General features: G+C 42.8%; 1 protein-coding gene across 2 annotated transcripts in view; it reads left to right on the forward strand.

Annotated features, from left to right (window-relative positions):
- SYN3 (synapsin III) overlaps positions 1 to 24,101 on the forward strand; it is a 206,236-nt gene that overhangs the window by 155,074 nt on the left and 27,061 nt on the right. For both annotated transcript variants that reach the window (XM_027715078.2, XM_027715080.2), the window contains exons 8-9: positions 12,568 to 12,630; positions 22,066 to 22,208. In XM_027715078.2, the coding sequence (XP_027570879.1) occupies positions 12,568 to 12,630; positions 22,066 to 22,208 (206 nt within the window). The remainder of the gene's footprint in view (positions 1 to 12,567; positions 12,631 to 22,065; positions 22,209 to 24,101) is intronic.

Below are 24,101 nucleotides of genomic sequence, written 5' to 3' on the forward strand. Positions count from 1 at the left end.
ATGATAAATTTTTCCTGCACAGTTTAAATCTGCCCTCCTCATTGCTAGATATATTTGCCCAAAAGCATTGTAAGCCACATGATGCAACTCACCATGCTTATGAAAAACATGATCATGCAATAGACCTCTCTTGCTGGCTATCCCCTGGGAGAAAAGTTCTGGCCACCAGCTGACTCTACTAGGACAGATCAAACTAATGAGGCTGAAATAAAGGTCACCGAAGTTCGGAGCTGGTTCAGTTTGCACCTGGGTATTTAATTCTTTATGTCTGTAGTTCCCATCAATAAACTATAAGCAAAGGAGAGCAGGAGGAACCAAGGATCAGGATGTACATGGACATCTGCCTCCCATAACCCTCACACTGAATTAAAGCAAGTAGCCTCTGCTTCACCCCATTTAGCCAGCTCCCTAACAATTCACATCTATTCCATACAGCCATTTCTGTCTTCCTCCTGATTCACTGAAAAATTCTCCCTCACTCTTTCCATAAACTCAGCATCCTGTCTTCTGTTGAAGTTACAAGCCAGATGTTAGCTTAGCCAGTGATTAATACCTTGCAAAGGTCAGCTTTAAATCTCACTGCCAAGTTCACTCACCTCTCTGGGCAACTCCTTATACATTTTCTCTTTCCTTCATAACAATTTGCAGTTGAAAAATATTAAACCTGATATACAACTTTATATCTTGAAAGCACATTAAAGATAACCTTGGGTGCTGGGAAATGTTTTGAGGCTGTGCTTCTAGAAGAAGGACCCGTTTAATTCCCTTCTACACGGATTGCTTGTAGCTCTGAAAGTCTGATCCCTGGTCTGTCTAGTCCTGTGTACCACCTAACTGCCTCTTGAAACAGCCCAGTGGATCTAAGGAATTCAATGTAATTAATGTCATCTATTGATGAGGACACAGAAGGTTCACATCAAATTTTACAAACTGAAGGGTCCTCATTCTCTCTCAGTCCCAAGCCAGACTTTGTGAGCTTGGACAAGTAGTCTCACCATGTTGAAGATTAAAGCTGTCTTTGTCACATAATTCACAGCTTAGCTTGTCCCAGTTCTGTCTGGGCTTCTATGTGTGCAGCCTCACCAAAGAAGAAGCTCTGCTCTGCATCAGCGAATGTGAAGTAACCCTTTTGATAGGTAATATTTTATGGAATTTGATCTTGGAGCCTCTCACATGGAGAAATACAGTTAAGAGCAGGAAGACTTTGCCTGAGAGTGTTTTTGTTTTCTTGTTTCTTTTGAAGTAAAAGAGGAAATGTGGGAACCATTTCTAAATTGCCCATGCTTCAGAGTGACAGAAGAAACCCAGAAACAGATAAAGACCGACAGCTGGAACATATTGTGGTACAAGGAAGCAATTAGCTTATGGCATAAAAGAATGAAATCACATATAGAAGCGATTTGTGTCTCCTAACATTACCTTGGCAACCTGGAAACTTTAGGGTAAATGAGGCCCATGGTCCCTGGCCAGTGCTGGTGTGGCACAGAGATGTGCCACCCCAGAGAGAAGAGTCCCAGCCTTTTCTTAGTGGTCTCATCTGAGACCTCACAGATGTGTCGGAAGAGATGAGAGGAAGGGGTCAGCAGCTTCTCCCTCTCTCTGAGCTTTCCCAACACTGCTCCAAATTGCTGGAAAAGCTTGCTTCTCCCTGCTGCAAGGACACTTCAAGACAGCTTTGGTCCATGTCCCCCTGGGACTTTGCATCATAAGCTGGGTGACTGGCTGCAGCCTCTCAGTTGTACTCCTACTCTCAGTAAGCCTCAGCTTTGGGCATTAAAGGACATCCTCACAGGATTGCTTAAAAGTTACATCATCAAACAGTAAAACAGTGAAAATACCTCAGGGTAGGAGAGGAATTTGAGATAAACATTCTTTACCAGATATTGCAAAAGAAACCATAGCCTCATCAAAATGGATGAGCTAACTACGATTGCCTTCAGTGCATCCAGAGCTTCAGTCCTTACGTGTGCGATGCCGTGCCGCCACAGTGATGAGCTCAGGACAGCATTAGCCACATGAAGTCAGATGGCTGGATTGATGGACGCAATCAAATTTCCTGCCCCGGTTACAGTTTTACCATCCAAAGCCTCAATTTAATCAGTGGTTGTACTCACAGTGGGATTTGTTTCAGGAGGGATCCCATTTACCACACCCAGTTTCCGAGAGCTGGTTAATCCTTTCACGGGGCAGGGTTCGCATATCATGCCTCATAAACTCCCTATGTGAGGGTTTAGGAAGAAAGGACAGGATTTGTCGTAAGTGCTCTTGCAAGCATGTCTTCACAGCAGGCACAGAGATACCCAACCAGATGGCTTCACTCCATTAACTTCTCACAGGTGGAGACCAAGGTCCAAAAATACACAGTGGCCAGATTCACGTAGCCTAACCTCATTCTCCCTCCCTAGAAAGGTCTGGGAACAGAAACACCCAAATGGTCCCTGCGTAAGCCATCTACGTGCGGCTTTTTCACCACATTCATCCAGGCCTACATTTTCCAGCTTCATATTGGTGAGCTTGCATCATGATATGCTTCATGACCCTATCAGCCCAGAGGATCTCCACACAGTGTCCCACTGTGTGGAGTGGACGTGCTCGCTCCCGTCCCACTGAGGTTACGGAAAAATTCACTGCATGCAAAGGGTCACAGCAGCATTTGTGCTTTTGGGAACCCCTCCCACCAAGGACTATCGCTAGTCCTGTGTGGTGCAGGATCAGTTTAAAATAACTTCGCTTAGAGCACTCCATGGAAATCCCCTGCCAGTCACCCTCCTCACGTGCTTTTTGTTCTGAGAATCAACAGGCCTCAAAGAGCAGTCTCAGAAGAGGCCACATCTGTATAGAGTTTGCTTTCATCCCCACAAGGGTCCCCAAACAATGCCAGTGCCAGCCGGAGGTTTGCTGAATGGTATGAGAACCAAAGGCTTTCTTTGCTTTTTGTTCATCCATTAAAACTTTGTGAGTCAAAATTAAGAGGACAGGAGTGGGAGCTTTAGGAGGCTGTGGTTTCTCACAAATGCCTAAAGCTAAGTACTAATGAGAAAGTTAAAAAAAAAAAAGAAATCTGCAACCCATCACCACAGCAATGCCACAATTAGAGACCAATCCAGTGTGCGCTGCTTTACATTTATGATGCAGACAAACTAATTTAGCTAATTAGGGCTGTCTACAAAATGCATATGAAATACTAGGCCTCTGTCCTCAAGGCCTAGTATCAGAGATTCTTGCTACTGAAGTCCAAAAGCGCACAGACACATAGCATGGACACCTGCTACTCTCCGAGCATGGAATTAGCCAAAACACCCCTGCATGGGAAATTTTGAGTATTTTCTTCATTGTCCCACCCACAACTGATGGGTGAAAACCAATCAGTTGAGAAGCCCACAAGGACAAATGTATACAAAACTGTCTTTGATTTCAGAATTTAAGAAACAAAAACAAGAGAAAATGGAAAGCCCATTTGGTTTCTCACATTTGAGATTAGGATTTACTTTGCAGATTTTGAGTAATCCTAAACAGATTAAGGTATGATCTAGCTTCTTTGAGAGACAAACTTTTTTTCTTTGTTGTCCAAAGATTTGTTGTTGTTGTTGTTCTTGTTGTTCTTGTTGTTGTTTAAGAGGTGTTCCCGTGCCCCTGAAGTTCAGTCTGTGTATTTTGATAGCAACTGTTTGTGCAGCACAGAATCTCAACAGAGAAGTTCAGTAGCTGCATTACTGAGGTGCTGGCACTATCTCCATGAGAATTAAAACCAGGACCACAATAAAAGACTTCAGCAACTAGTTTTGAAAAATAATTTAATGTTGTGAAGTTTGATGGGAAGAAAAGAGGTAGAATTATATTTAAGAAACTAGTCTTTAAAGAAACCCATCTTTCCGGACTGGTTTCAGACTTTGACTGTGCGTGGTATTCCCCCAGCCAGAATACCCAGCACGAGCTCCTCAGTGAACCCAGTGCCCTTCTTTCAGGTACATGCCCAGTTACTTCCATGTGGGTTCATTCCCACATTCCAAAATCCTACCTGGATCCCACAACAGTCTCAGTACTGTCCCTGGGAAGAAAAACAAATACCTTCCTTTACTGGGCGTGGACCAACTCACATTTGCCTCATTTATCCCAGAGAAGTGAAGATATTGCCTCACAGATGAAATCAGCTCAAGTCTCCACCTCTTTTTCCAGTAAAAGGCAAACCCTTTCTCTCCAGACAAAACAGGAGTGGGCTCACAGAGACCACAGCATCCTTTGCCACTCCAGGCTTGCCCAAAGTAAAGAAGAGGGTCTATGTGTTACTCCAAAAGGAATTTCTCTGCTTCCTGCTTCTCACCATTCCTGGCTGTTGCAGCCTGCGGTACATCAGTGTGTGTGCTCAGCAGGGGAAAAATGCCACTGACCAAGGTGGTGGTTGTGAGATGAAAAAGGCTGATTTACACAGTGGTTTCTTCTGTCTTCCTCTGAATGCTTTCACTTCAGGAGCCCCTTCCTCGTTACAGCTGGAAAAGACGTAAATAGAAGTCAGTCCCAGCTGAAAATAACTCTGCCTGTGTCCTTTGTGGAGCTTGTTCGATTTCCCTACTGGTTTTGACTCCTAATATCAAACTAGGTTGTCTCTCAGCACTGAGGTCACAGACGAACAGGAGCACAGGTCACCCACAGTTTCTTCCACTTCGTTGGAAGCTCTAGTGGCTTTAGCAAACAGGTGGAGCAGGATTGTATCTTATCCCATGGAATGAGCCACAAGAGGGAGACAAATACCCATGGGGTGCCCTTGAAGCCTAGGTGGGAAAAGGTATTTTTCAGTTCTTGAGAGGTTTCAAGGTTTTTAACTAACCCAAAGTTGAAATCTCAACAACCCTCAAGAATGAAACACAGAGAAATAAAATGCATGTCAGAAAAACTTCCCTTTTGCAGTTCGAAAGCATTCCATGTCCAATTTGGATTTAGGAAAAAAAAAAAAGTTAATTATTGCTCATTTAATTATTGTTCATTCACAGAATCATTGAAACATGACACTTCAACCTTTGAAAATATAAAATTTGCACCTTGGGGCCTTATTTTCTTCTCCAAGCAAATGCTGGATTTGGAGAGATGGTGAAATACAGCCCTTCCTACAGCTTCTGACTCCTACCAAAACCATGTAATTTGAAAGTTCCTAAGAAATCTCAAGAGACACAGAGCTAATTCAAACATAGGATACAATGGCTGCCTTTCATGTCCTCAATGTCTCTGACATGAGCCAAAAATTAGTCTGGATAAACAGAGAAGATTTTTATGTGGAGAAAGAAGCTTGAAACTGTGAAGCACAAGAATGAGCATGTAGGAAGAACAGAGCTTATACTTGGCCCCCACCTGCTCTAGGCACCTGCAAAATATGCCACAACAAATTTAGGGTTCAGAAGAACTGCTGCCAGTGTTCAACTCCATGTGTAGCCAGCCCATGGAGGATGTAAATCCATGGAATAGGACCCTGGAGACACTCCCTGCATTTATGTCCCAGAGCACAAAAAGTAGGGGCCGTGTATCTCGCTGCCAGGTCACATTAGCAAAGTATTTGAATTCCTGCATGAGCCTAAGGGCTCAGAATGCTGAAAATAAGATCTGGCTGTAAAATAGAACAAACTGAGCCCATAGCACAAACATTTCCCATGTGAGATAATACTTGACTTTCCAGGTCAGCGGACAAAAGAAATGTGGTGTAAATATCTCTGGCTGTAGGCCAAAAAAGCACCCACTATGAATTCAGTCTGAAAAAGGTAGTCAGTGGAAATTATCATCTGGGAATGGTATGACATATGGCTGCATGTGATAGACCATTTATCTGTGCAACCTAAATGAAACACTAATGTGAGAGCATATAAAGATAGGGCATAATGTGAGATAAGAACTACTATACTGCTCAACCCTGTGAGACAGATTGAGGCTACATTAACAGCAGCAAACCATACAATTCCAGGCTCATTCTCTGGCAACTCTGGAATGATCCAACAACAGCCATGATATCAAACTCTTCTAGCCTCCAGAGTATCCTGTAGGCATGTCTGCAGACTTATGCTGGTTCCATATTGTGCTTGGGAATTGTTTGGGAGAAGGTTCTTCATCTTGAGCCAGAATATGCCAGAGATTGATCTAAAAATTTAACAGTATAAGCAAACCAGGGCCATTGTCCTTGCTCTGTCATTGTTCTATTTACTAGTATAGACATAGCCTGAGATGCCAGCTGCAGGGTGACACTTTCCAAGCTGCTCATTCTTCTTTATGTCCAAAGTCCCTCTTGAAGCATTATCAAGATTATTAGCTGTGCTTTTAAAGAAGAATAAAAATAAAATGGATCTTTCAAAGAAGTCCAACAGTGACTGCCTGCTTCTCTGTGCTGCTATTTCTATAGCCTTCAGTGCTGAAGAATGTCAAGAAGGAAGGAGACAGAAATCTATTGCCAGCTTTCAGGAGTCCAGAGAGTACTTCAAATATTCCAGTATCCCATTCCCTGTACCAGGCAGCATCCATGGCTCATTGTTTGTGGCCCTCTTCCTGCCAGCATCTGACATGGTGATGCCAGCCAAGTCCATGCAGGGTCATTGGCAGTTACAACAGCATGAATTTTACAAGACAATTCAGAGCCGTTTCTGTGTCAGGAGGATATTTCTCAATGAATGTGCTAATAAGCCCAGGACCTGCTTCTCATTTTACGCTGACATAAGTGTACCACTCTCAAATGTACTGCAGAAGGTTGTGAAATCACAGCTGAGCACTTGGAGTCATGTGCGAGCCTCCCAGCTTTGTAGTCAGGGTACATGGCTAAACATTGTATAAAAGCTGGGGGGAGAACTGTATTCACTTCATCCTTTGGTGACAGGAAAGTACCTCCAGCAGAGCGCACAGAGAGATTAGAGACCAGGAGTAACAGGGGAATGATTGGCTTCGGTGAGACCTAATTACTCCCATAGTGCCTGTTGCTGAAGGTTGTTTTCCACTGCGAAGTTTAGGGAAGTTTTCTCTCCAAAGAAACCCCGTGCTGCTCATTTTGAAATTAGTGAGAATTCAGAGTTTTCCCAAAAAAAGGGACAGTCAAGCTTGCCAAGTGAAGAGAGATCTGTCGGCCTTCGTCTTGTGAACCTTAGGGATTCTTGGAAGAGCGATGATTTTGAAGACTTCAGCATAAATTCATAAAGCATTTTATTTCCCATCTATCTCCTTCTTATATATTTTACCATAGCTTAAGTGCTACAGTTTTTCCAAAGGTAACCTATCAAAAGAATATTCATAGAGATTTCTCCACCCTCTTAACAATTAGTGTTCATCATGTCTTCCTTTGCAATGTGTTTACGTGGGGAATGGAATTTTGTAAGCAGAGAAAAATACAGCAAAAGGCACACAGTTCAGGTCAAGAGGAAGAGGAAACTCAAGAGTTTCTTATTGTCTTTCACTGAATCTCATAAAATATATTTAGACAGTTTTTCAATATAAGGAGTTGAGAAAACTTATTCACTCTCCTAGCAAACAAGGAAAGCCAAGAGGCTTCCTTAAAGGCACCACTGCAAAATACCAGCTAAGTGAACACCATACATTAAAAAATTAAAGAACTTTTCCATGCAGTCACAACAACCTTTAAAAAACTTGCCTGTGATTTAAGGTGCAGTAATGGGGATTTATTGACCAGGACTGCTAGATGTGTGTGTGAATACAAACATGCATATGTGCGTACACATACACTGTATTTTTGGTTTGTTCTTTTTTTGCTGAGCATCTGCTTGCCTGGATATGTTCATATAATTTTCACACTTGAAGCTCCAAACGAATGAGAATAATATCAAATGCTCACATTCTTATTCTCCACTATGGGAACCCAATTACATCCTGTCTCAAATAAAGGAGAAGTTAAGCAACATTAGAGGTGGAATTAATGACAAAATGTTCCGGTTTGTGCTTAACCTTTTTCACTCACTTCCATGACCCATTCTAACCACAGCAAGTGTTAGTAGCCCTGAAACATTGGTTTGTGGTTTGTTTACTCAAGGATGTGGGGATTAAGTGATGCTACTGTTGGGTTTTCTTTTTTTTTCTTTTGTGTTGTGATTTTTAAAGCAATGATAGAATCAAAGGATACTTTTTTACCACTCTGAAGGATCTTCATCCTCTAAGGCACTGCTGACTTCACTTACTAGCACAAATTGATTTATGCAATATCTCCATCTAGTCACTATGTTCATTGCTATCTGCAGCTCCAGCGCTGAATAAAATGAAGGGCCCATCCATCTGAAGCATCTTAAATCTAAGTTTGCTTTACACACATTCCTTGTTCTCAATTGCTCTCAATGCAGCATTGAGACCCACTTCAAATTAGAATGTTTTGTCTCCCCTAAAACCTTGTAATCATCAGTCTCACTTGTGCCTCTTCTTTATGCCACTTCCCAAACTTGCTTGCTGCCTAAAATTTTGGCCTCTGCCTTCACAGTACTTTGCATCAAGTGTGTTAGTTTATCCCCATCTGATGTTGCAAATCTTGGGATTTCAGTAAGATAGTTCCATAAACACAATGACATCGTGTCATGACATCAATATTTTCCTGTAGTTTTGAATCAGCTTGCTTGCTTTCACAGGAAGTTATATGTTCACTGCTCCTCCAACTTAACTGACACCAGGGAAGTGCCACACACATTACTTTCAACATTAGCTCACAAGTGCACGAACAACATTCCCATCATTCATAAAGTACCCACCCAGAACAGACTTTGTCATCATACAAGGCAGCTAAATAAACAGAAAGATCAGGTTTAGAGTATAAAAGCTTGAAAAATTCATAACGTTACTTCTGGGGGAAGGGTGGAGCAAAAATTACAATACATTGTCCTATTGGGCCTTCTGGCCCAGTTCAAAACCCTAGATGCTATGGAAATACAACATTGATGCCAAGAGACCAAAGTTTTAATGACTCTGTCTCCCACCTCCCCAGATCCTTCCTAATATTATCCACGATGTAATTGTAGCCAGAACTATCCATTTTAGCGTTGATTGGAAGGGGTTTGCAGAAGAAAGAATAGTGGAAACTGAAAGTTCATTGTATAAAATGAGGTAGATAGTGTGAACTAATGCATAAAACTAAACATAGCAGATGGAAATCAAGAGATCTTCTGCATTGTTCATGGACTACAGGACAGTACACAAAATCACAGACTTAAGATCAGCATCTCCCTTGAGGGCCTCAGTGAAACAAAAGAGTGGAAAGTATTGTGTTTATGGGTTAGATCAGGTTTCACAGAATCATAGAATGTTAAGGGGTTGGAATGGACCTTAAAGGTCAACTAGTCCCACCCCCCCCTGCCATGGGCAGGGACCCCTCCCACTAGACCATGTTGATCAAGGCCTTGTCCAACCTGGCTTTGAACATTGCCTTTCTAAGATTCCTACCTTCAGATCAATTTAGCTACAGCTCTGTTCTACTGCTCCACCAGCAATAAGTAGAGAAAATACTAACAAATTTACGAGAAGTATTGAAAACTGCATTACTTGTTGGAAAGAACGGTCAGAGGGTAAAGTGTCATAGTTTACAGCCACATGTTTTCAAATAAAGGCTAATGTATGCATACCAGCACCCACTTTTACACACCAGTGCCAAAACTGATAAACTGCCAAGTGATCTTTGCAGTGACACTACGCAAAGAGCAGAGCCCTAAAAATCAGGGGCTAAAATTATATACTTTGGGCCATTAATGTAAGCTGGAAATAACTTCATGACTCTGCCTTCTCTGCTACCAAAGATGGTTTTGACGACTTCCTAGTTCGGGATTCAAATTCCTGTTTGGCTCTTAACAGGCCTCTACATACACCAAGCTCTAGACACATGTGTAAACCTTGGCATCTCAAAGGTTTTGTGTGATAACATTTATAAGATTTTAATTCCAGGGGTTAAATTACACATATGATCTAACATCCTGCATCTGATCACTGAGCTAGCTGCAGCACTATAGTCCCATCCCAAAATCTGCAGGCATCATCTATAACAATTCTGTCAAGAGTTCATGCACATTTTAAAATCATCAAAATGTTTTTCACTATTTTTCCAGGAGAAAAGAGCCCTTACAACACATAAAAAAGCACAAAGGCACAGACATATTTCTTTGCATGATTTCAGTAAAAACATGCTTTTTTTAAATTAAAATGTGGTGCTATCCTGTGATTATAATAATCTTCTTTCACAGGAAATTGATGACTAAGTATGTATAAATACTCTTCTCAGGGTTCTGCCCTTGTGGTGGCTTCAGTCACCCTCAGAACTTCTCACCACATGTGTGTGTGAAGTCATAGTTGTGTGTATAATACATTCTCCCTTCCTTCGGCTTCCTTATCCATCTAGGTGCTTGCCAAGTATGCTGGCTGGCCTTATTAGCAACAAAAATGGGACTCGAGTCTCAGCAAGACTGGTGGAAGCTGGAAGTATCCCCATTGACTGCAGTGGAGTTCAGCCCACTTCCACCACTTCAGCAAGGGCTTCCCAGCTCCATTATTGGGTGGTTGTGGACACTGGTCGCTTTAGTCCTGTGGACTATAGAGAGCTTTTGATTACACAACTTCAGCACAGGCTAAGGGCACTCCACTGTCACCAGATAAGCCCATTATATAATGCAGCTCACTGTATGTGCCATGGCCTCTCATTGATTCTTCCATAAGCCAGGTTCATGTACGTGGAAATTTGGTGGGGTTTCAGTGGCAGAGGCAGATTCTGCCACTCTGAAACCACAGCTTTCCCAGTGAGGCTATCTCATGTTCAGAGTCTGGATCTGTGTCTCACCCCAAGCCCCACACACTATGCCTAGGCCAAGCCGTGTGTGACCCCAACCCGCTCTGGCGCCAGCTGGTCACCCCTACGTGGGATGAGACCCAGCATTACTAAGAAAGCTGAGCTCATGTTTCCAAGAAGCAAAGAGAAAGGGAGAAGTTTGAGCTGCATGTTGTCATTGCTGGTGGTATTTTGCAGACTAATAGTAAACTTGGGTTGTTTATTGGATCCCAAACTTTCTTTGCATGTATACAGGAAAACAGATGCTTCCCACTCCCAGACCTCATGCCCAAGCCAAGCTCCCTCAGCAACACTCGTACATAGGGTACACAAACAGGGCAGAAGAGACATTGCTTCCTGCCTCTGTCTGCTTTGAGCTGGTGATAGAACATTATCTATGCTGCACACTTCTTTGGCCTCCTTGCCAGGGTGTCAGGCGGGCTCACAGCATGCAGTTTGTTTTTCCTGTGCGGTAGGAACAGCTGCTGCCTCTGCTCACAAACAGGGAACAGAGGCCAGGGCTTGCAAACGCTCAAACAAGTGGCATGGGGTATGGATGAGAGAGCTGGGAAGCGAGCCACGTCTCCCAAAGCCTGAGCAGGTGTGTGCCCTAACTACTAGGTTACCTTTCATCTTTCAGCATTAAAGGCCTGGCATGGTCCACCCCTAGACCTATCTTCAGTAAGCCTCAGGTGCTGTCCTTCATTTAATTCATTTATGCCAGCAGCAAATTAAGTTTCAGGCTCTTACAATGAATTAGAGAGGTAAAGGGGAAATAGAGCACAAACTCGTGTGCCTGGACATACGCTTAACTATTTGGCTTCGGGATGGCCATCTATCAGTCTCTTGCCTCTTCTTCTAAAGCAGTGGTGCTGGTCCCTGCCTGTAACAGGACTGTGATTTATTGCAGCTGTGTGCCCTTCTGTGGTCTGAAGACAATCCTTAAGCTTTCTGCCTGAAGAAAGTCCTCACAAGTGACACAGGCTGCTTGAGAACGTCATGCACTCGCTGTTCCCCTCTCCTGTGACATTTCTTTATATAAGCAGCTGAATAGCAAAACATATCAGTGTTCATTACTAATTTTGTTATTTTTAGTGATCTGCCACAGATGGAGACAGCAGCACCATTCTATCTTTAGGGCGTAGTGCCTGCCTGTCCATACAGACAATTGGTAATTAGCACAAGAACAATTTGTTTACCTATTCTCAAACTTCAATAAATAGGAGACCCACTTATCCGCCAAAATGCAATTCCCTCCCTTTGCCAGACCTCCAGGGAAGAGAGAAGGAAGCTTTATGACAGATGGACTTTGTGAGTTTCACCTAAGGGTTGGCCTCAGTTCACTCCCTCCTTATATCCCCCACCTCCCCTCTGACAGGAGGGGGACATTCACTATTAAGGCCAAAGCAGTCTGTGTGGTAAAGAACAAAGAAACCGTGTCTTTCTCACAATTCAGATGTTTTCAGCATCTGAAAGTGTCCAGTTACTCAAGCTTGCAAATGTGACTGTGTTTTACAGGCATATGAGAGTGCACACATCCATATGTACAGGGTGGGAAAACTGCTATCACACAGTAGAAGATGTAAGGAATTCTGTCTGGCTTCCATTTCCAATCATGTGGAACCCAGTAAAGAACCATTTGCTTATTGCCCTACTACCTAGACAAACTTTATTTGTTCTTTTTATTTTCCTATCAGCATCCATGAAGGGGATAGAACCTACTAAATAGAAGAAAAATATTTAAAGCACCATGGCTGGAAAGAAATAACTAATGAGGAGCTTATTCTTTTGTCTTTCAGCTCACAACTCCGAATTTCCCTGTAGTGGTCAAGCTAGGACATGCTCATGCTGGAATGGGGAAGGTAAGTAAAAGAAAAAATATATATCACTTCGGAAATGAATACATATGTGGCACAACCTTGCTGCGATCATACGTGGCACATGGCCAGCCAGCAAAGGAGTTAAACCTCCCCACAGCCTATCTGGGTCGCACTAGCTGTTCCTGTGGGAGAAAAGGCCTTTTTCTGCTGTCACGCACTTGGAGACAGGCCGTGGTATGGGGTTGGAGGCTGTCTGGGGTGTGGGAAGGGGGGTTGTGAAGAGTGGGGGAAAAGCTGGCTCAGCTGAAGTCATTAGGCTTGTCTATTATATATTTTCTCCTCTTCTGAAAGTGGTAATGTTGTTTATTCAAGCACCTGTAATGTGCAGCTACACCCCATAGCTCTCACAATGAGAAGCAGTGGCGCTGGGCTTCTTGAGTGCATTATGATGACCTTATTCAAGAAACGGGAGCCCTTCAAGTTATTTTTTTTCCTCCTTGCAAGGAAGAACAAGACCTTACAAAGCAGAGTGGCTGGTTGCCTGCCAAAGAATCCTGAAAAATAGTTCACTACCCAGAAGGACCTGTTTGTTTTTCCCAGGCTCTCTGGGATCTTTATTTCCCCAGTGAATTAGCAGGCCCTGTTTCTTGGGGTAACTGAGCTCCCCTTTCAGTAAGACATCACCAGCACATTCCTGCTACACTTTAGTCTCCTCTTTCTTGCATATATCTTTTAAAAGGGCATTCCCTATCTGTCTAAAACTTGATTTGTTCAGAAGTAGGAAATTCTGATGTATCATCTCTGAATCCAATGCGTAGTAGATGAACTTCATAACTGATACGCCTGTCACAGTGCTTCCCTAGAGCAGACAGACCTTCTCCTGGCCTGAAAATTATATATACTTACACCGAACTTAAACTTGGTACAGCCTGTTTGCTTGTGCTCTGGAAACAGAAGCCCTTTCTGGCTTGCTGGATTGCACATGGAAGCTCTCATAATCTTTCTTGCTTTGGTTGCAATATTCCCCTGTCCAGATGGCAGCTGCCAGAGAGGAAGTGGGCGCAGATCCCTGTGCCAGTGGTAGGGTTGGCTTTCAGCATCAAGGAACAAACATTTAAAATAAGCAGGAAATGTTGGTTAAAATGTTGGTGCTACGTCTGTTAAGCAGGCAAAGGGATCATTGAATTAGAGTGCATGCAGACAGCCCAGAGGTGCTTGTAGAGAGCCACTAACATGTCCCTAGGATGGATTTCATTAGCAAAATCCAACCAGGAAAAACCAGGAGGAAGAAACCTCTCCCTCTCTCTTGAGACCCCACAAGCCTGGATCTCTCTGACTGCTCTGCCATTTCACCTGTAATGTGGGGAGAGCTTCATGTCTCATGCACCAAGGACCCTCAGTGGCTACAGAAATGAGGGCAGAATCAGAGATAAGTACCCCAATCTTAACAACGCTTCCAGACAAAGCTCTCAGCGGAACATTTAGCTATTGTCTTCTGCACCACACACCAGATCTTCTTCTACATCTCACTTTCTCTTGCATTTTATTCTTTAATGATGTGGATTTTTGCTGTCACAAGTTAAGGAGGAAGAGAGTTTCTATTCAAATTCCAGGCACAATTGTATTCAGCAGTACAGGGGGGGTACGTAGGAAGTCATTCCAGATGAAGATAGGCTAACAGCCAGCATCTTAGAAGAAAGAATTGGTCTGAGGCCAAGTTTACTTTAGTCCATTATGAAATTAGTGACTACTAGCAAGGCCTGGATGTGGATTTGGGCACAGAGTTTCAACACTGCTCTGTTCAGTAGATGGGGAAGGTACAGGAAGCAAGAGTTGTTGACCTTACAGTTTTAGTTTGGGCCCTTCTCCAGCCACAAGCAGCCTGAAGGAAAGTTGGGACGAATTAAATTTTCTTGAAGTCCCACTGCATTTCATTACACAGAGCAAAAAGAGAAGAAAGAGAAAATAAAATAAAGAATAAGTCAGTTGGTTTAAAAGACGAGTAACAAGAATTTGTTTCATGTTGTTTTTAAAACAATAGGGTTCAAGCCCAAGTGGAATGGACAAAAGAAAACCACAGAAAACATCATGAGAAATACAGAGAAGCAGAACTATGGGTATACTAGAAAAGTAACACCTATAGGTTAAAAAAAAAATCAAACCTACAATCAAGTAATTCAGAAGAGGAAAGTTTCCGGGAGACATTATTGTGGTTTTAACCATCATAATGTAAAAGCAATAACCAGTGATGATAAGGAGATTACAGAGAGCTAAAGGATTCCTTTGCATTGGTCTTCAGAAGTAGAGATGATAGCAGGAAAGATCAGATCTTTAGCTGTAAAACATACGTAATATGAAAAGAGAGAGGTTTGCTTTTGATTTGATGAATGTAACAAAGTAAATGTTAATACAGCACCTGAATCAGGTCATCTTTTGTATTAAAGCAGTGACTGGAGAAACACAGGATAAAATAACCAATCTATTAGCCAAAGTACACATGTGAGTATTAAAAATAGTACTTACTGCAACAAATGTTGCCAAGATAGCGAACCATGTATTTGTACCTGCAGTGAGTGCTTCAAAGGATGTGAGCATTCAGATTACAATCTTATTACCAACAGAAATTGTCAAGGAAGTACTTACATTTTTTATGTTATTAATGATAAAATCACATGTAATGGGAGGCACCAAGACTTAGAAGAATGAGCAAAGATGGGAAGTCCAAGCACTGTTATTCTTTATTTGTACCGAGGCAGTGGCCAGGAGCCAGAAAAATTCTGGACGCAGAAAATGCCTCTTCCCCAAAGAGCTCCTCCATCAGCTTGCAGGGAGATTGGTGTCATTTCACAGTTTTTCTTCAGTTTCTCTGTGTTACAGACCAGAGGGATTATAATGATTACCTGATACTTACTGCTAATTCACGTTCATAAGGCTCTTGGCAGTATAAGAAGTGCTGAGTGTTTATTATTTTGCAAGAATTGCTAGAAAGAGCATAATTATAATAGACTTTCATTTTCACATATTGTTTGTTTTCACATAATTTTCACAAAATTCACTCACCACATTTTTTAGTCAGAGGGTTGAACAAAGAATCCTCAAAGCTAAAATAAAAATAACGATGTTAGGACTTGTACAAAACAGGCTCTATTGACTGCCTTCCCCTTAAGGGTGGGTCATCACAACTGTCTTTAGCTTGAAAGAGAAATAGTTAGTATTCAAGGTCAGAACCAGAAGGGGTAACAGTATACCGTTAGTGAAAGAAATGTTCTTGCCAAGTGATGTGTGCGTGTGAGGTGCCTGTGGAGATGAAGAAAACAAATTTGCAATAAAAGGCATCTTTTGAAATTTCCATTGAGAAATGCGGAAACAACAGCCTCTCTATTGACTTGAACAGAGACACCAGTAATAGCCTTTACCCAGAGACAGACAATCTTCTAATCTAAAAACAGAACATATCCCCCTTAGCCCCTCCCATGACCATCATTATCCTCCTTCCAAAATTTGGGGTCACTTCATATTTCAGTGGCACTGGAAGATCATAACAAGTGCTCTCTGTGTTGCTGGTCCTATCCAGTATCGATACACATAAAATATCTGCAGAAATACTGCTTAGACAACAGCTTAAAATGGAGTTGGCAGAGAAGGACCTTTCTCATGTACTTAAGTTGCTCAGGTTCATGGGATCAACAGTACTCAAGCAATCTTCCAGGGAAGCCATGAATGGACACTGAGAGGAGGCATCCTTCCTTGTGCAGACAGAACTGTTGCTTACCCGGCAGTTCCTTAGAGGTCAAGGCATTTTTAAGCATTGTGCCATTCGAGCCTACCCACCCCAGAAGTGATTGAGGTTCTCTGTTGTATAGGGTGAGCACTACAGTGAGAAAGGAATATCACTTCTTCCCAGCTCTGGACCTCATCATGCCAGAGCCCACGGAAAAGAATAAAGCTCTGAGTGTGTTATTATCTGCCATTTGTGTGCTAACGTGACCCTAAAGTGCCCTAGGAACAGAGCCCAGAACTGCAAATGCACTCAAAGAGCCCCTTCACCTCTTCCTGATCAGATCATGAGAAGGAAACAACTGCCAGATCTGCAAAGAGAGGAAAAACAGTATCTGTTCATGTGATTTTATATATATTTATATTAATCTAATTTTTTTTTTTTTTTTTGCTCGACTTCTTTATTTTTAGACATCTCTAATTAGGTCAGCTTAAGAGTCACCTCGTGTCCCATCCTGCCCCATAATTATGAAAATACCTTCCCAGTACAAATCCTGGCTCAGATAAATTTATTACATTGTAGAAGAAAAACTTGTTGTTCATAATAATATGGTCAGAGTTATTTTTCTCTCTTACTGGATGGGAAAGACTTCTCTGCTTCTTTTTTTTTTCCATGGTATAAATATAGCACAAACTAAACAGAGCCACTCTGTAATGTAAAAATACTGCAAGGTTTTTATCAGGAAGGACAGCTCGTCACCTTGTCTCTCTCGAGACTGGAAATAGAATGTTCCAAAAGCGAGAGCTTTGAAAATCCAGTGTGCTAAAGAGGAAAGGAAGGGGAAAGGGCTGCCTCGGTTTGTCAAGGAACAAATATTTTCTTTTATAGAGGACAAATAATGACTTGACATGTAACATTCATTTACAACAGAGCAGCCCAATCACTGCGTTCCCACTGACTCATGAGTGAGGAGGTTCCAACTGTCTTGAAAACAGCAAAAACATCCCCATTTCTTGCACATCAGTCTGAAAGGTTTTGCTGGACACAGAAAACAGTGACTGATCCAGGGCACTGGGCACCAAAGCTGCCAAGACCTGGCCTCTTTACTAGGAAGGTTTAATGCATTAAAGGCATCATCTTTAATGTGTGAGGGAATTTCAATTTGAGGATAATAAGGAAATGCAGACTCCATTGTGTCTTTATAATTTTGAGGTGGGTCAAAGTTGGGCTTAAACTGTGTGTCAGTTGGATCAGGTATTTTCTGAGAACTGGAGTATAATCCGGGGTAAAGAAGAGACTCAGAAAACCCTCTGTGCAGAACCATTCCTGAAGACCCACTATCCCAAAATGGTAAGGTCAATACAGAAAGGCTGAGTTCAAGTTGAGATGGACAAAAAACCACAATCTTTGTGTGGCTGCACCAGTTCCTCTGGAGGAAAACACTCAGACAGTGCATTTGCACAAGCCAACCAAGGATCAGTTGCACACCACATTGCCAAGCTCAGCCTTGGACACTTAACCTTCCAGCTGAACCTCTCTCTAACCTCAGTTTGGACACAGAAAGTGCTTATGCAAGTCATCTCCAAAGTGGTGTGTGTTTAACCTGTAAGGCAGAGTTAACACTGGATGATGCTCAGAGAGATAAGGCTAGGGCAGCCCTTGCAGATCTTAGTGTTTAAGATAACTATGGCACTTTGGCTAACTGATTATTTTTTCACATGGCCACATAACTAATGAAAACAAAAGGGGACTTTTGTGAAGGAATACTTTGCAGTGCCTAGGCTAAAGATGAGAGAGAAGTGCTGTACCCCTGGGACCCTGGTGTCCAGGAACATCTGGGATGTACAAGATGCAGTAGATTAGGGAACCTTGGGACAGAGGAAGCAGAAGTTTCTACCCACATCCCTCCCTGAAGGAACCTGTGCTCACTCAAATCTCAGGTGTGGCTCAGAAAGTCCAGGAAATATCCATGGTGCATTTTTACCACATACGAAATCCTGCCTTACAGAAAGGCTTCAAAAGAAGGTCTGATGTTTCTTCCTGACCTACACTTGGACTGCTCTCCAGCCAAGGGCAGAAAGGTCAGTGTTTCTTGGGCAGGCTGAGGATGGGAACAGGCACCAGCAGGTCATGTAGTATCAGCTTCCAAGATGCCACCACGGGGCAAAGGGATGATCACCTCTGTGTGAGCTTGTCCCCAGAGATCCAGCCAGATTCCCCTTTGCAGTGCAGCAACAGGAAACATGCTAGGGTTTGGCCAGTGTCTGGGTTAGAGAAGAGAGCCAGAAGGGAAGCAGGAACTATCCCAGGGAGCTTTCTTACTCAGAAAAGGCATTTGTCAACACACTGGCCCAAACTCTTCACAACAGGTCACTAAAACACTACAGCAAACAGCAACTTATGGCTCCAGAATGAGTCTATTGCTGCTCAAACAGCCAGCACAGCTAAGCAAACAGGCTGCCAGGGCAGGGGCTGTGTTTGCACTTGCTGTTTGCACTCCTCTATGCAGCTAATGGGATATAGCATTTATCCTAAGAAGATTGCAAAGTAAAAGAGAGAGAGAGAGAGAGAGAGAGAGAAATGCCTTCGTGCTGATCTCTTTCCAACTTTTTTTATCAGTTTCATGTATTGGCCAACCTGCCATTTTAAAAGACAGATTTGTCTCTTATTAGCTAAATTGGTAACTTTGCTCTGGAATGATTTTTAATAGCCTCTTCTTAAATAATGCCCTCTGGTGTCACACTGTGTACACACTGGCTTTGGTTATGTCTGGGATTTTTTCTCCTGTTAAGAGAATGGATATTTTATTGACATCTAAAAGGGTTACAAGGCAGGAGGAAATGAATTATACAAAATTTAAAAGTAGAAAGCTAATAAAATGGTGGACTTGATAGATAAGGCAAGAAAATAAATCTAATTTGACTGTAACTTGAGTGCTTCCTGTTTATGAAGTAATAACCGTACCCTGGACTAAACCAGCGTTAACCCAGGACACGGCTGTTATTTTGTCAAATTTGGCTGGTTCTAACAATTAACAAATGGTGGCTCAGATTTCAGCTTTGGTGTGGTGATTATTTTGATGCCTGGTGGGAAGTAAGACTGTATCTCCTAAAAGGGGACCACTGTGAGTTTCTTTCTCTGAAAACTCCATGGGAATTGCTCTGGCACAGGCCAGGGAAGATGTCAGAGCTGTTTCCTGAGGACTGCGCAGTGGTATAGTACTGTGGGAGCCGTCTTCTTTGTTTTTAATTTTTTATTTTGTGTCCTTGGTGAGTCCCCCCCTCTTTGTTAACCCAGTCAAAAATCCTCAGGCCCATTCAAGAAAACACTTTCAAGTGCTCTTCCTCTCTCCCCATAAGGAAGGGGTGATGGAGAGAAGGAAGAAAGGGACCCTTCCTTTCTTTAGCTGCTGTATTTTTGAGGAAAAATTCCATTTAACAAGATGAGCTCCTTTCTAGAAATAATATCATCTAATTCCAGTTTGGAGAGGGAAGTTGCATCCCTTCCTCTGCCTCTGGGACAAATGTTCCTGGGCTGAGGATGCAAACATTTCAGTTGAGGCCCAAAGACATCTGTTGTACAAGCATAACACTTTGTTTTAGATCCCAAAAGTGTCCTTGTTCCAAGTAGGTCATTATATAATTGCTTTTGTATTTTCTCATTGCCAAAAGGGTCCGGGAGAATATGTTGTAACACCGTGTCAGTGCCTCCTGCCCATGCAGTCCCTCCTGCAATCATCTCATCTGGGTGGGACTTCTACTTGATGTCATTCAGCCCAGGGCAGCTCTTATCTGTGCTACAAAAATAACCAGCTCCAACACAGCCTGGTATTTTGCAAGCCCAGGCTGTGGGTTCCCTCTTCCCACTGCCTCTGGGGGATTCCTGCCACCTCACCCTGCCCTGCCACACCACCAACATCCCCACTCAGATAGAGAAGGCAAAACAGCCTAGAGCAAGGCTGCTCGTTCTGGATGCCTTATGATGGTTGCTTTTACATATCCCCTTTGTGTTTGGTGGTGGGGGTTTTTTTGGTACCCTCCCACCCCTTACATGACTGTCATATTCCTCTACTCCTTTCCTAGGCAGTTCCTGAATAGTGAGAGCACAGCCCTCACCACAGCAAGAGGGAGGAGGACTCAGGGTATTGCAGTTAGCATAAGGAGAAGCAAAGACCAGGTCTTTTTTTTTATTCAGGCATCTAGAAATGGTTATTGGTCAAACTAGTTGTACTTTTTACCTTCCCCAAAACTGTTCAGTTTTTAAGAGTTTTTCTGCACCAAGATGTGACTGAATCCTTGGCCTATGTGTAAGCTGGCATTTACAAAACTTTCTAAACAGAGTAAAACAGGTTAGCAACAGGCTTGTCCTCTGTTCTCTAGTGAGGATGGCTCCTGCCCTCTCATGGTTGAAGGCAGATACGTAAAATCACTTGTTTGTTCTTTGCGAAGAAACACCAAATACCACTGCACATGTTTCCTTCAGCTGTATCCACACAGTCTGGCATCACCCTCCTTTAACACACACTGACACAACTGGGAAACTCATCTAGGGCAGAGACTGATTCATTGTCATGAGTGAATGGACACTTAGCAAAGCAGGGTTGCAGTCCCCAGCTGCAGTCTCAAAGCATTACCAAAATACAAAGTATATGTAATAATGTAAAGAAAGTCACTCATTGCTAACCCTTTTTTACCCAGTCTTGGTCTTTTTGCAAAAATTATTCCATCCTTTCTGCATCTGTCCAGCCCTAAGGAGCAAGAACTTGTGTAGATTTTACTGATGCACCAAACAAATTTTTGCCAATACACTAAAGTCCAGGGTTAAAGATATGAGTGAGGTGAAGTTATCCATTATGTTTTTGTTACCTGCTTGTTCAGTTTTGCTTTCCCAAATCAATGAGCTTCTGTAGAGATTTGATCATATAATTAGAATTTCTAATGTTTTGGTCCTTCTTCCTTTCCTTTTTTTGTTTTTTTTTGGGGGGTTATTATTTTTTTGGGGTCAGATACAGAGCATTTCTCATAACTGAATACAGATCTGTGAAAAGCCATCTTCTCAGAAAAACTCCAGCTCATAGGCAACTACCCTCTCATTTCCTAGTCTAAATCAAGTCTAGCATCCAACCAGCTGTCCCACACACATGCCCATGGCCTCACACTCACACAAATCTCCCCAAGTGTCACAAGCTTTCCCAGAGACATCCTTTTTCCTTCAGAGCTTGTGTCCAGTTTGGAGACCTGCACCACTTCTTAAAGAAAGCCTAGAGGGGGATAATGTGAAATGCCAGGGACCTGGTGCCTCAGGCTGGCAGACAATCAGCTTTCATGTTGATTTCCTGGCATTGATTTCTATTTCCTGACCACCTAAAATACTCCATTTTCATCCATCCCAACATGGGAAATAGCAGTTTCAACATTTGAAGGAAGTAATGCCCCTTAAGAGATCAAATATTTTTCTGAAGCAACATGGAAGCAATGTGCATTAACAAGAGCCATTTGGGTAAAGCTCTAGCTGCCTCCCTATTACCGGGTTTACCAGGGCTGGTGCACGAGGAAGGAGAATGGGATTGATTTGCTCTGGGTTTGGTTGGTCTGGGGAACTTCTCTCTTTAAATCACAGGGTCCCTGCTCTGTCCTCAGCTCTGTCTGTGCGGGGTTAAGCTGACATTGTGCTATTCAGGTGTGGAGATGACTTCTGCTCACAAAGTATTCCTGTTCTTTTTGCTCTTGTCTCTTTTTCACTGGATTTTGATAATCAAGGTCAAAGTTGAGAACCAGCACGACTTCCGGGACATGGCCAGCATAGTAGCCATGGCAAAAACCTATGCCACCACCGAGCCATTCATTGACTCCAAGTATGACATCCGAATCCAGAAAATTGGCAGCAACTACAAGGCTTACATGTGAGTGCATGGCTGCGCCAGAGCGAGACGGGGAGGAGACAGCGCTGTGGATGTGGCTGAGTCAGTGTCTGCTCTGGGCAGGAGTAGGAAGCTGACTTAATGTCCTTGAAGAATAGCCCTGCTGTTCTCTTCACACCTCTGAACCCAGATTCCTCATCCCCTGATCATCTTCTCCCTTACTCACCATCAGCTCATTGTATCTGGAATGTAATTCTCTGCCTACCTGTTTCTAAGACTCAGTTAGTTCCCAATATAATGACTATGTTCTGCCATTACCTCTCCATCCTGTTGTTGAAGGGCTCCTCTTTCCCAGCAAAATCCTCCAGCTCCAAATACCCTCTAGTGGGACCTGAACCCACCCTCTTCCCACTTGGAGGGGAGGGAATAAAAAAGATTTAGCCAGCTGCAACTCATGGAGTCCTATAGTGTCCAACCCATAGCAACACCCCATCCTCCAGCCCATAGCAACACCCCACCCTCTGCCCAGCTGGAGATCACAGTCCCACAATCACATGAGGACCTGAGGAGCTCACGGCACTGGGTACGAACGGCCTCAGACGGGCTAGCATGTGGGGTTTATTTGGGAGTGTTGCATGTGTACTCCTTGAGGCATGCAAAGGAGGGAAAGGAGGTGAGACATTTCTGTGGGTGCCCCAAAGCTCCTCCCTGCCCTGTGGGGTAGTGAGGTGGGTGGCAGGAAGGCAATCCTCAATGCTGGTATGCTTAAAAGTATTAAAAAGCATTTAACCAAACTTCAGTAGTCACCAAGCTGACTTAGAGATGTAACCACATGAGTCAGTAAGACACCTGTTTCTTCTTACTGCAAACCAGTAGATAAGAAAAGCCACATAGCACGGCTTCTCCAGAAGCTCCTTATCCAGCCACAAAATTCTGGACAAGTAGTCATCTCCAGCAATACATTCTTCAGGTTGCCAGATAAATTGCATATGTTACCTAACACCCACAACACTGTGAATTTTGGGTCCATGTTTACAAACCTCCAGGCCATAGTTCTGCTGAAATGTAGTTAAACAAGATCATCAAATGTACATAATCACATATTTTTCAGCTATAACTGCCTAAGATTCCCAATTGGATTCCTAGCACAGAGGTATTTAAGAAAACTAGATAATGACTGAGTCACATTCTTCATGGGAAGGACTTGTAGGACACTCACCTACTTCATGTGATCTCAATGAGAGAAAATTTATTTTTAATCTGATCAGGTCAACAATAGCACAGTTGCCTAATATTACATTAACATCTCAGGGAGTCCAGTTCAAACTGGCTAAAGGAAAGAAGGTTTAAAATATCAATTAAAATTCCCTATTCCTGCCAACACACCCAGCCTTGGCTCCAGAGCCCGCTCCCCAGCTGCCTCTAGCTGAAACAAAGGCCCAGTTAGCCTGACCATATTCTCTCCTCACTTATTATTCACTCATCATGCACTCCTCCATACAGGGATCAGAAATAATACCAGATGATTGAGGAAAGAAAGCAGTCACACTAAGAGCTAATCCCACTTGGGAGTATAGCTGTGCAAACAATTGTTTGCTAAAGGGAAAACATTTTCATATGAAAACAGTCATGAACAGAAAACACCTTAATGAGAAATGAAGCTTATTAGCAAAGAAAGCAAACAGCAAAATTCATCCAGTGACTTGTTAACCCAGAAGGTTGACTTGCACTGAGAGAGCCGTTTATGGATGTGAGCTTGGGAGAGGGGTACAGTCAGTCCCATCAGGGACTGTTCCTTCTATCCCAGCATCAGACAAAATAGAAGGTTGTTTCTATGGTATAAATAAGTCCATACTATGTCCAAGGACAGAGGTGAAAGCATCCAAAATACCAGAGCTCTCACTGGTGTCCCAAATAGAAGACTCAAAATCATTA

This window comes from Pipra filicauda, unplaced genomic scaffold, assembly GCF_003945595.2.
Source record: "Pipra filicauda isolate LSUMZ 115617 unplaced genomic scaffold, ASM394559v2 scaffold201_size1378038_pilon, whole genome shotgun sequence".
Taxonomy (NCBI): Eukaryota; Metazoa; Chordata; class Aves; order Passeriformes; family Pipridae; genus Pipra; species Pipra filicauda.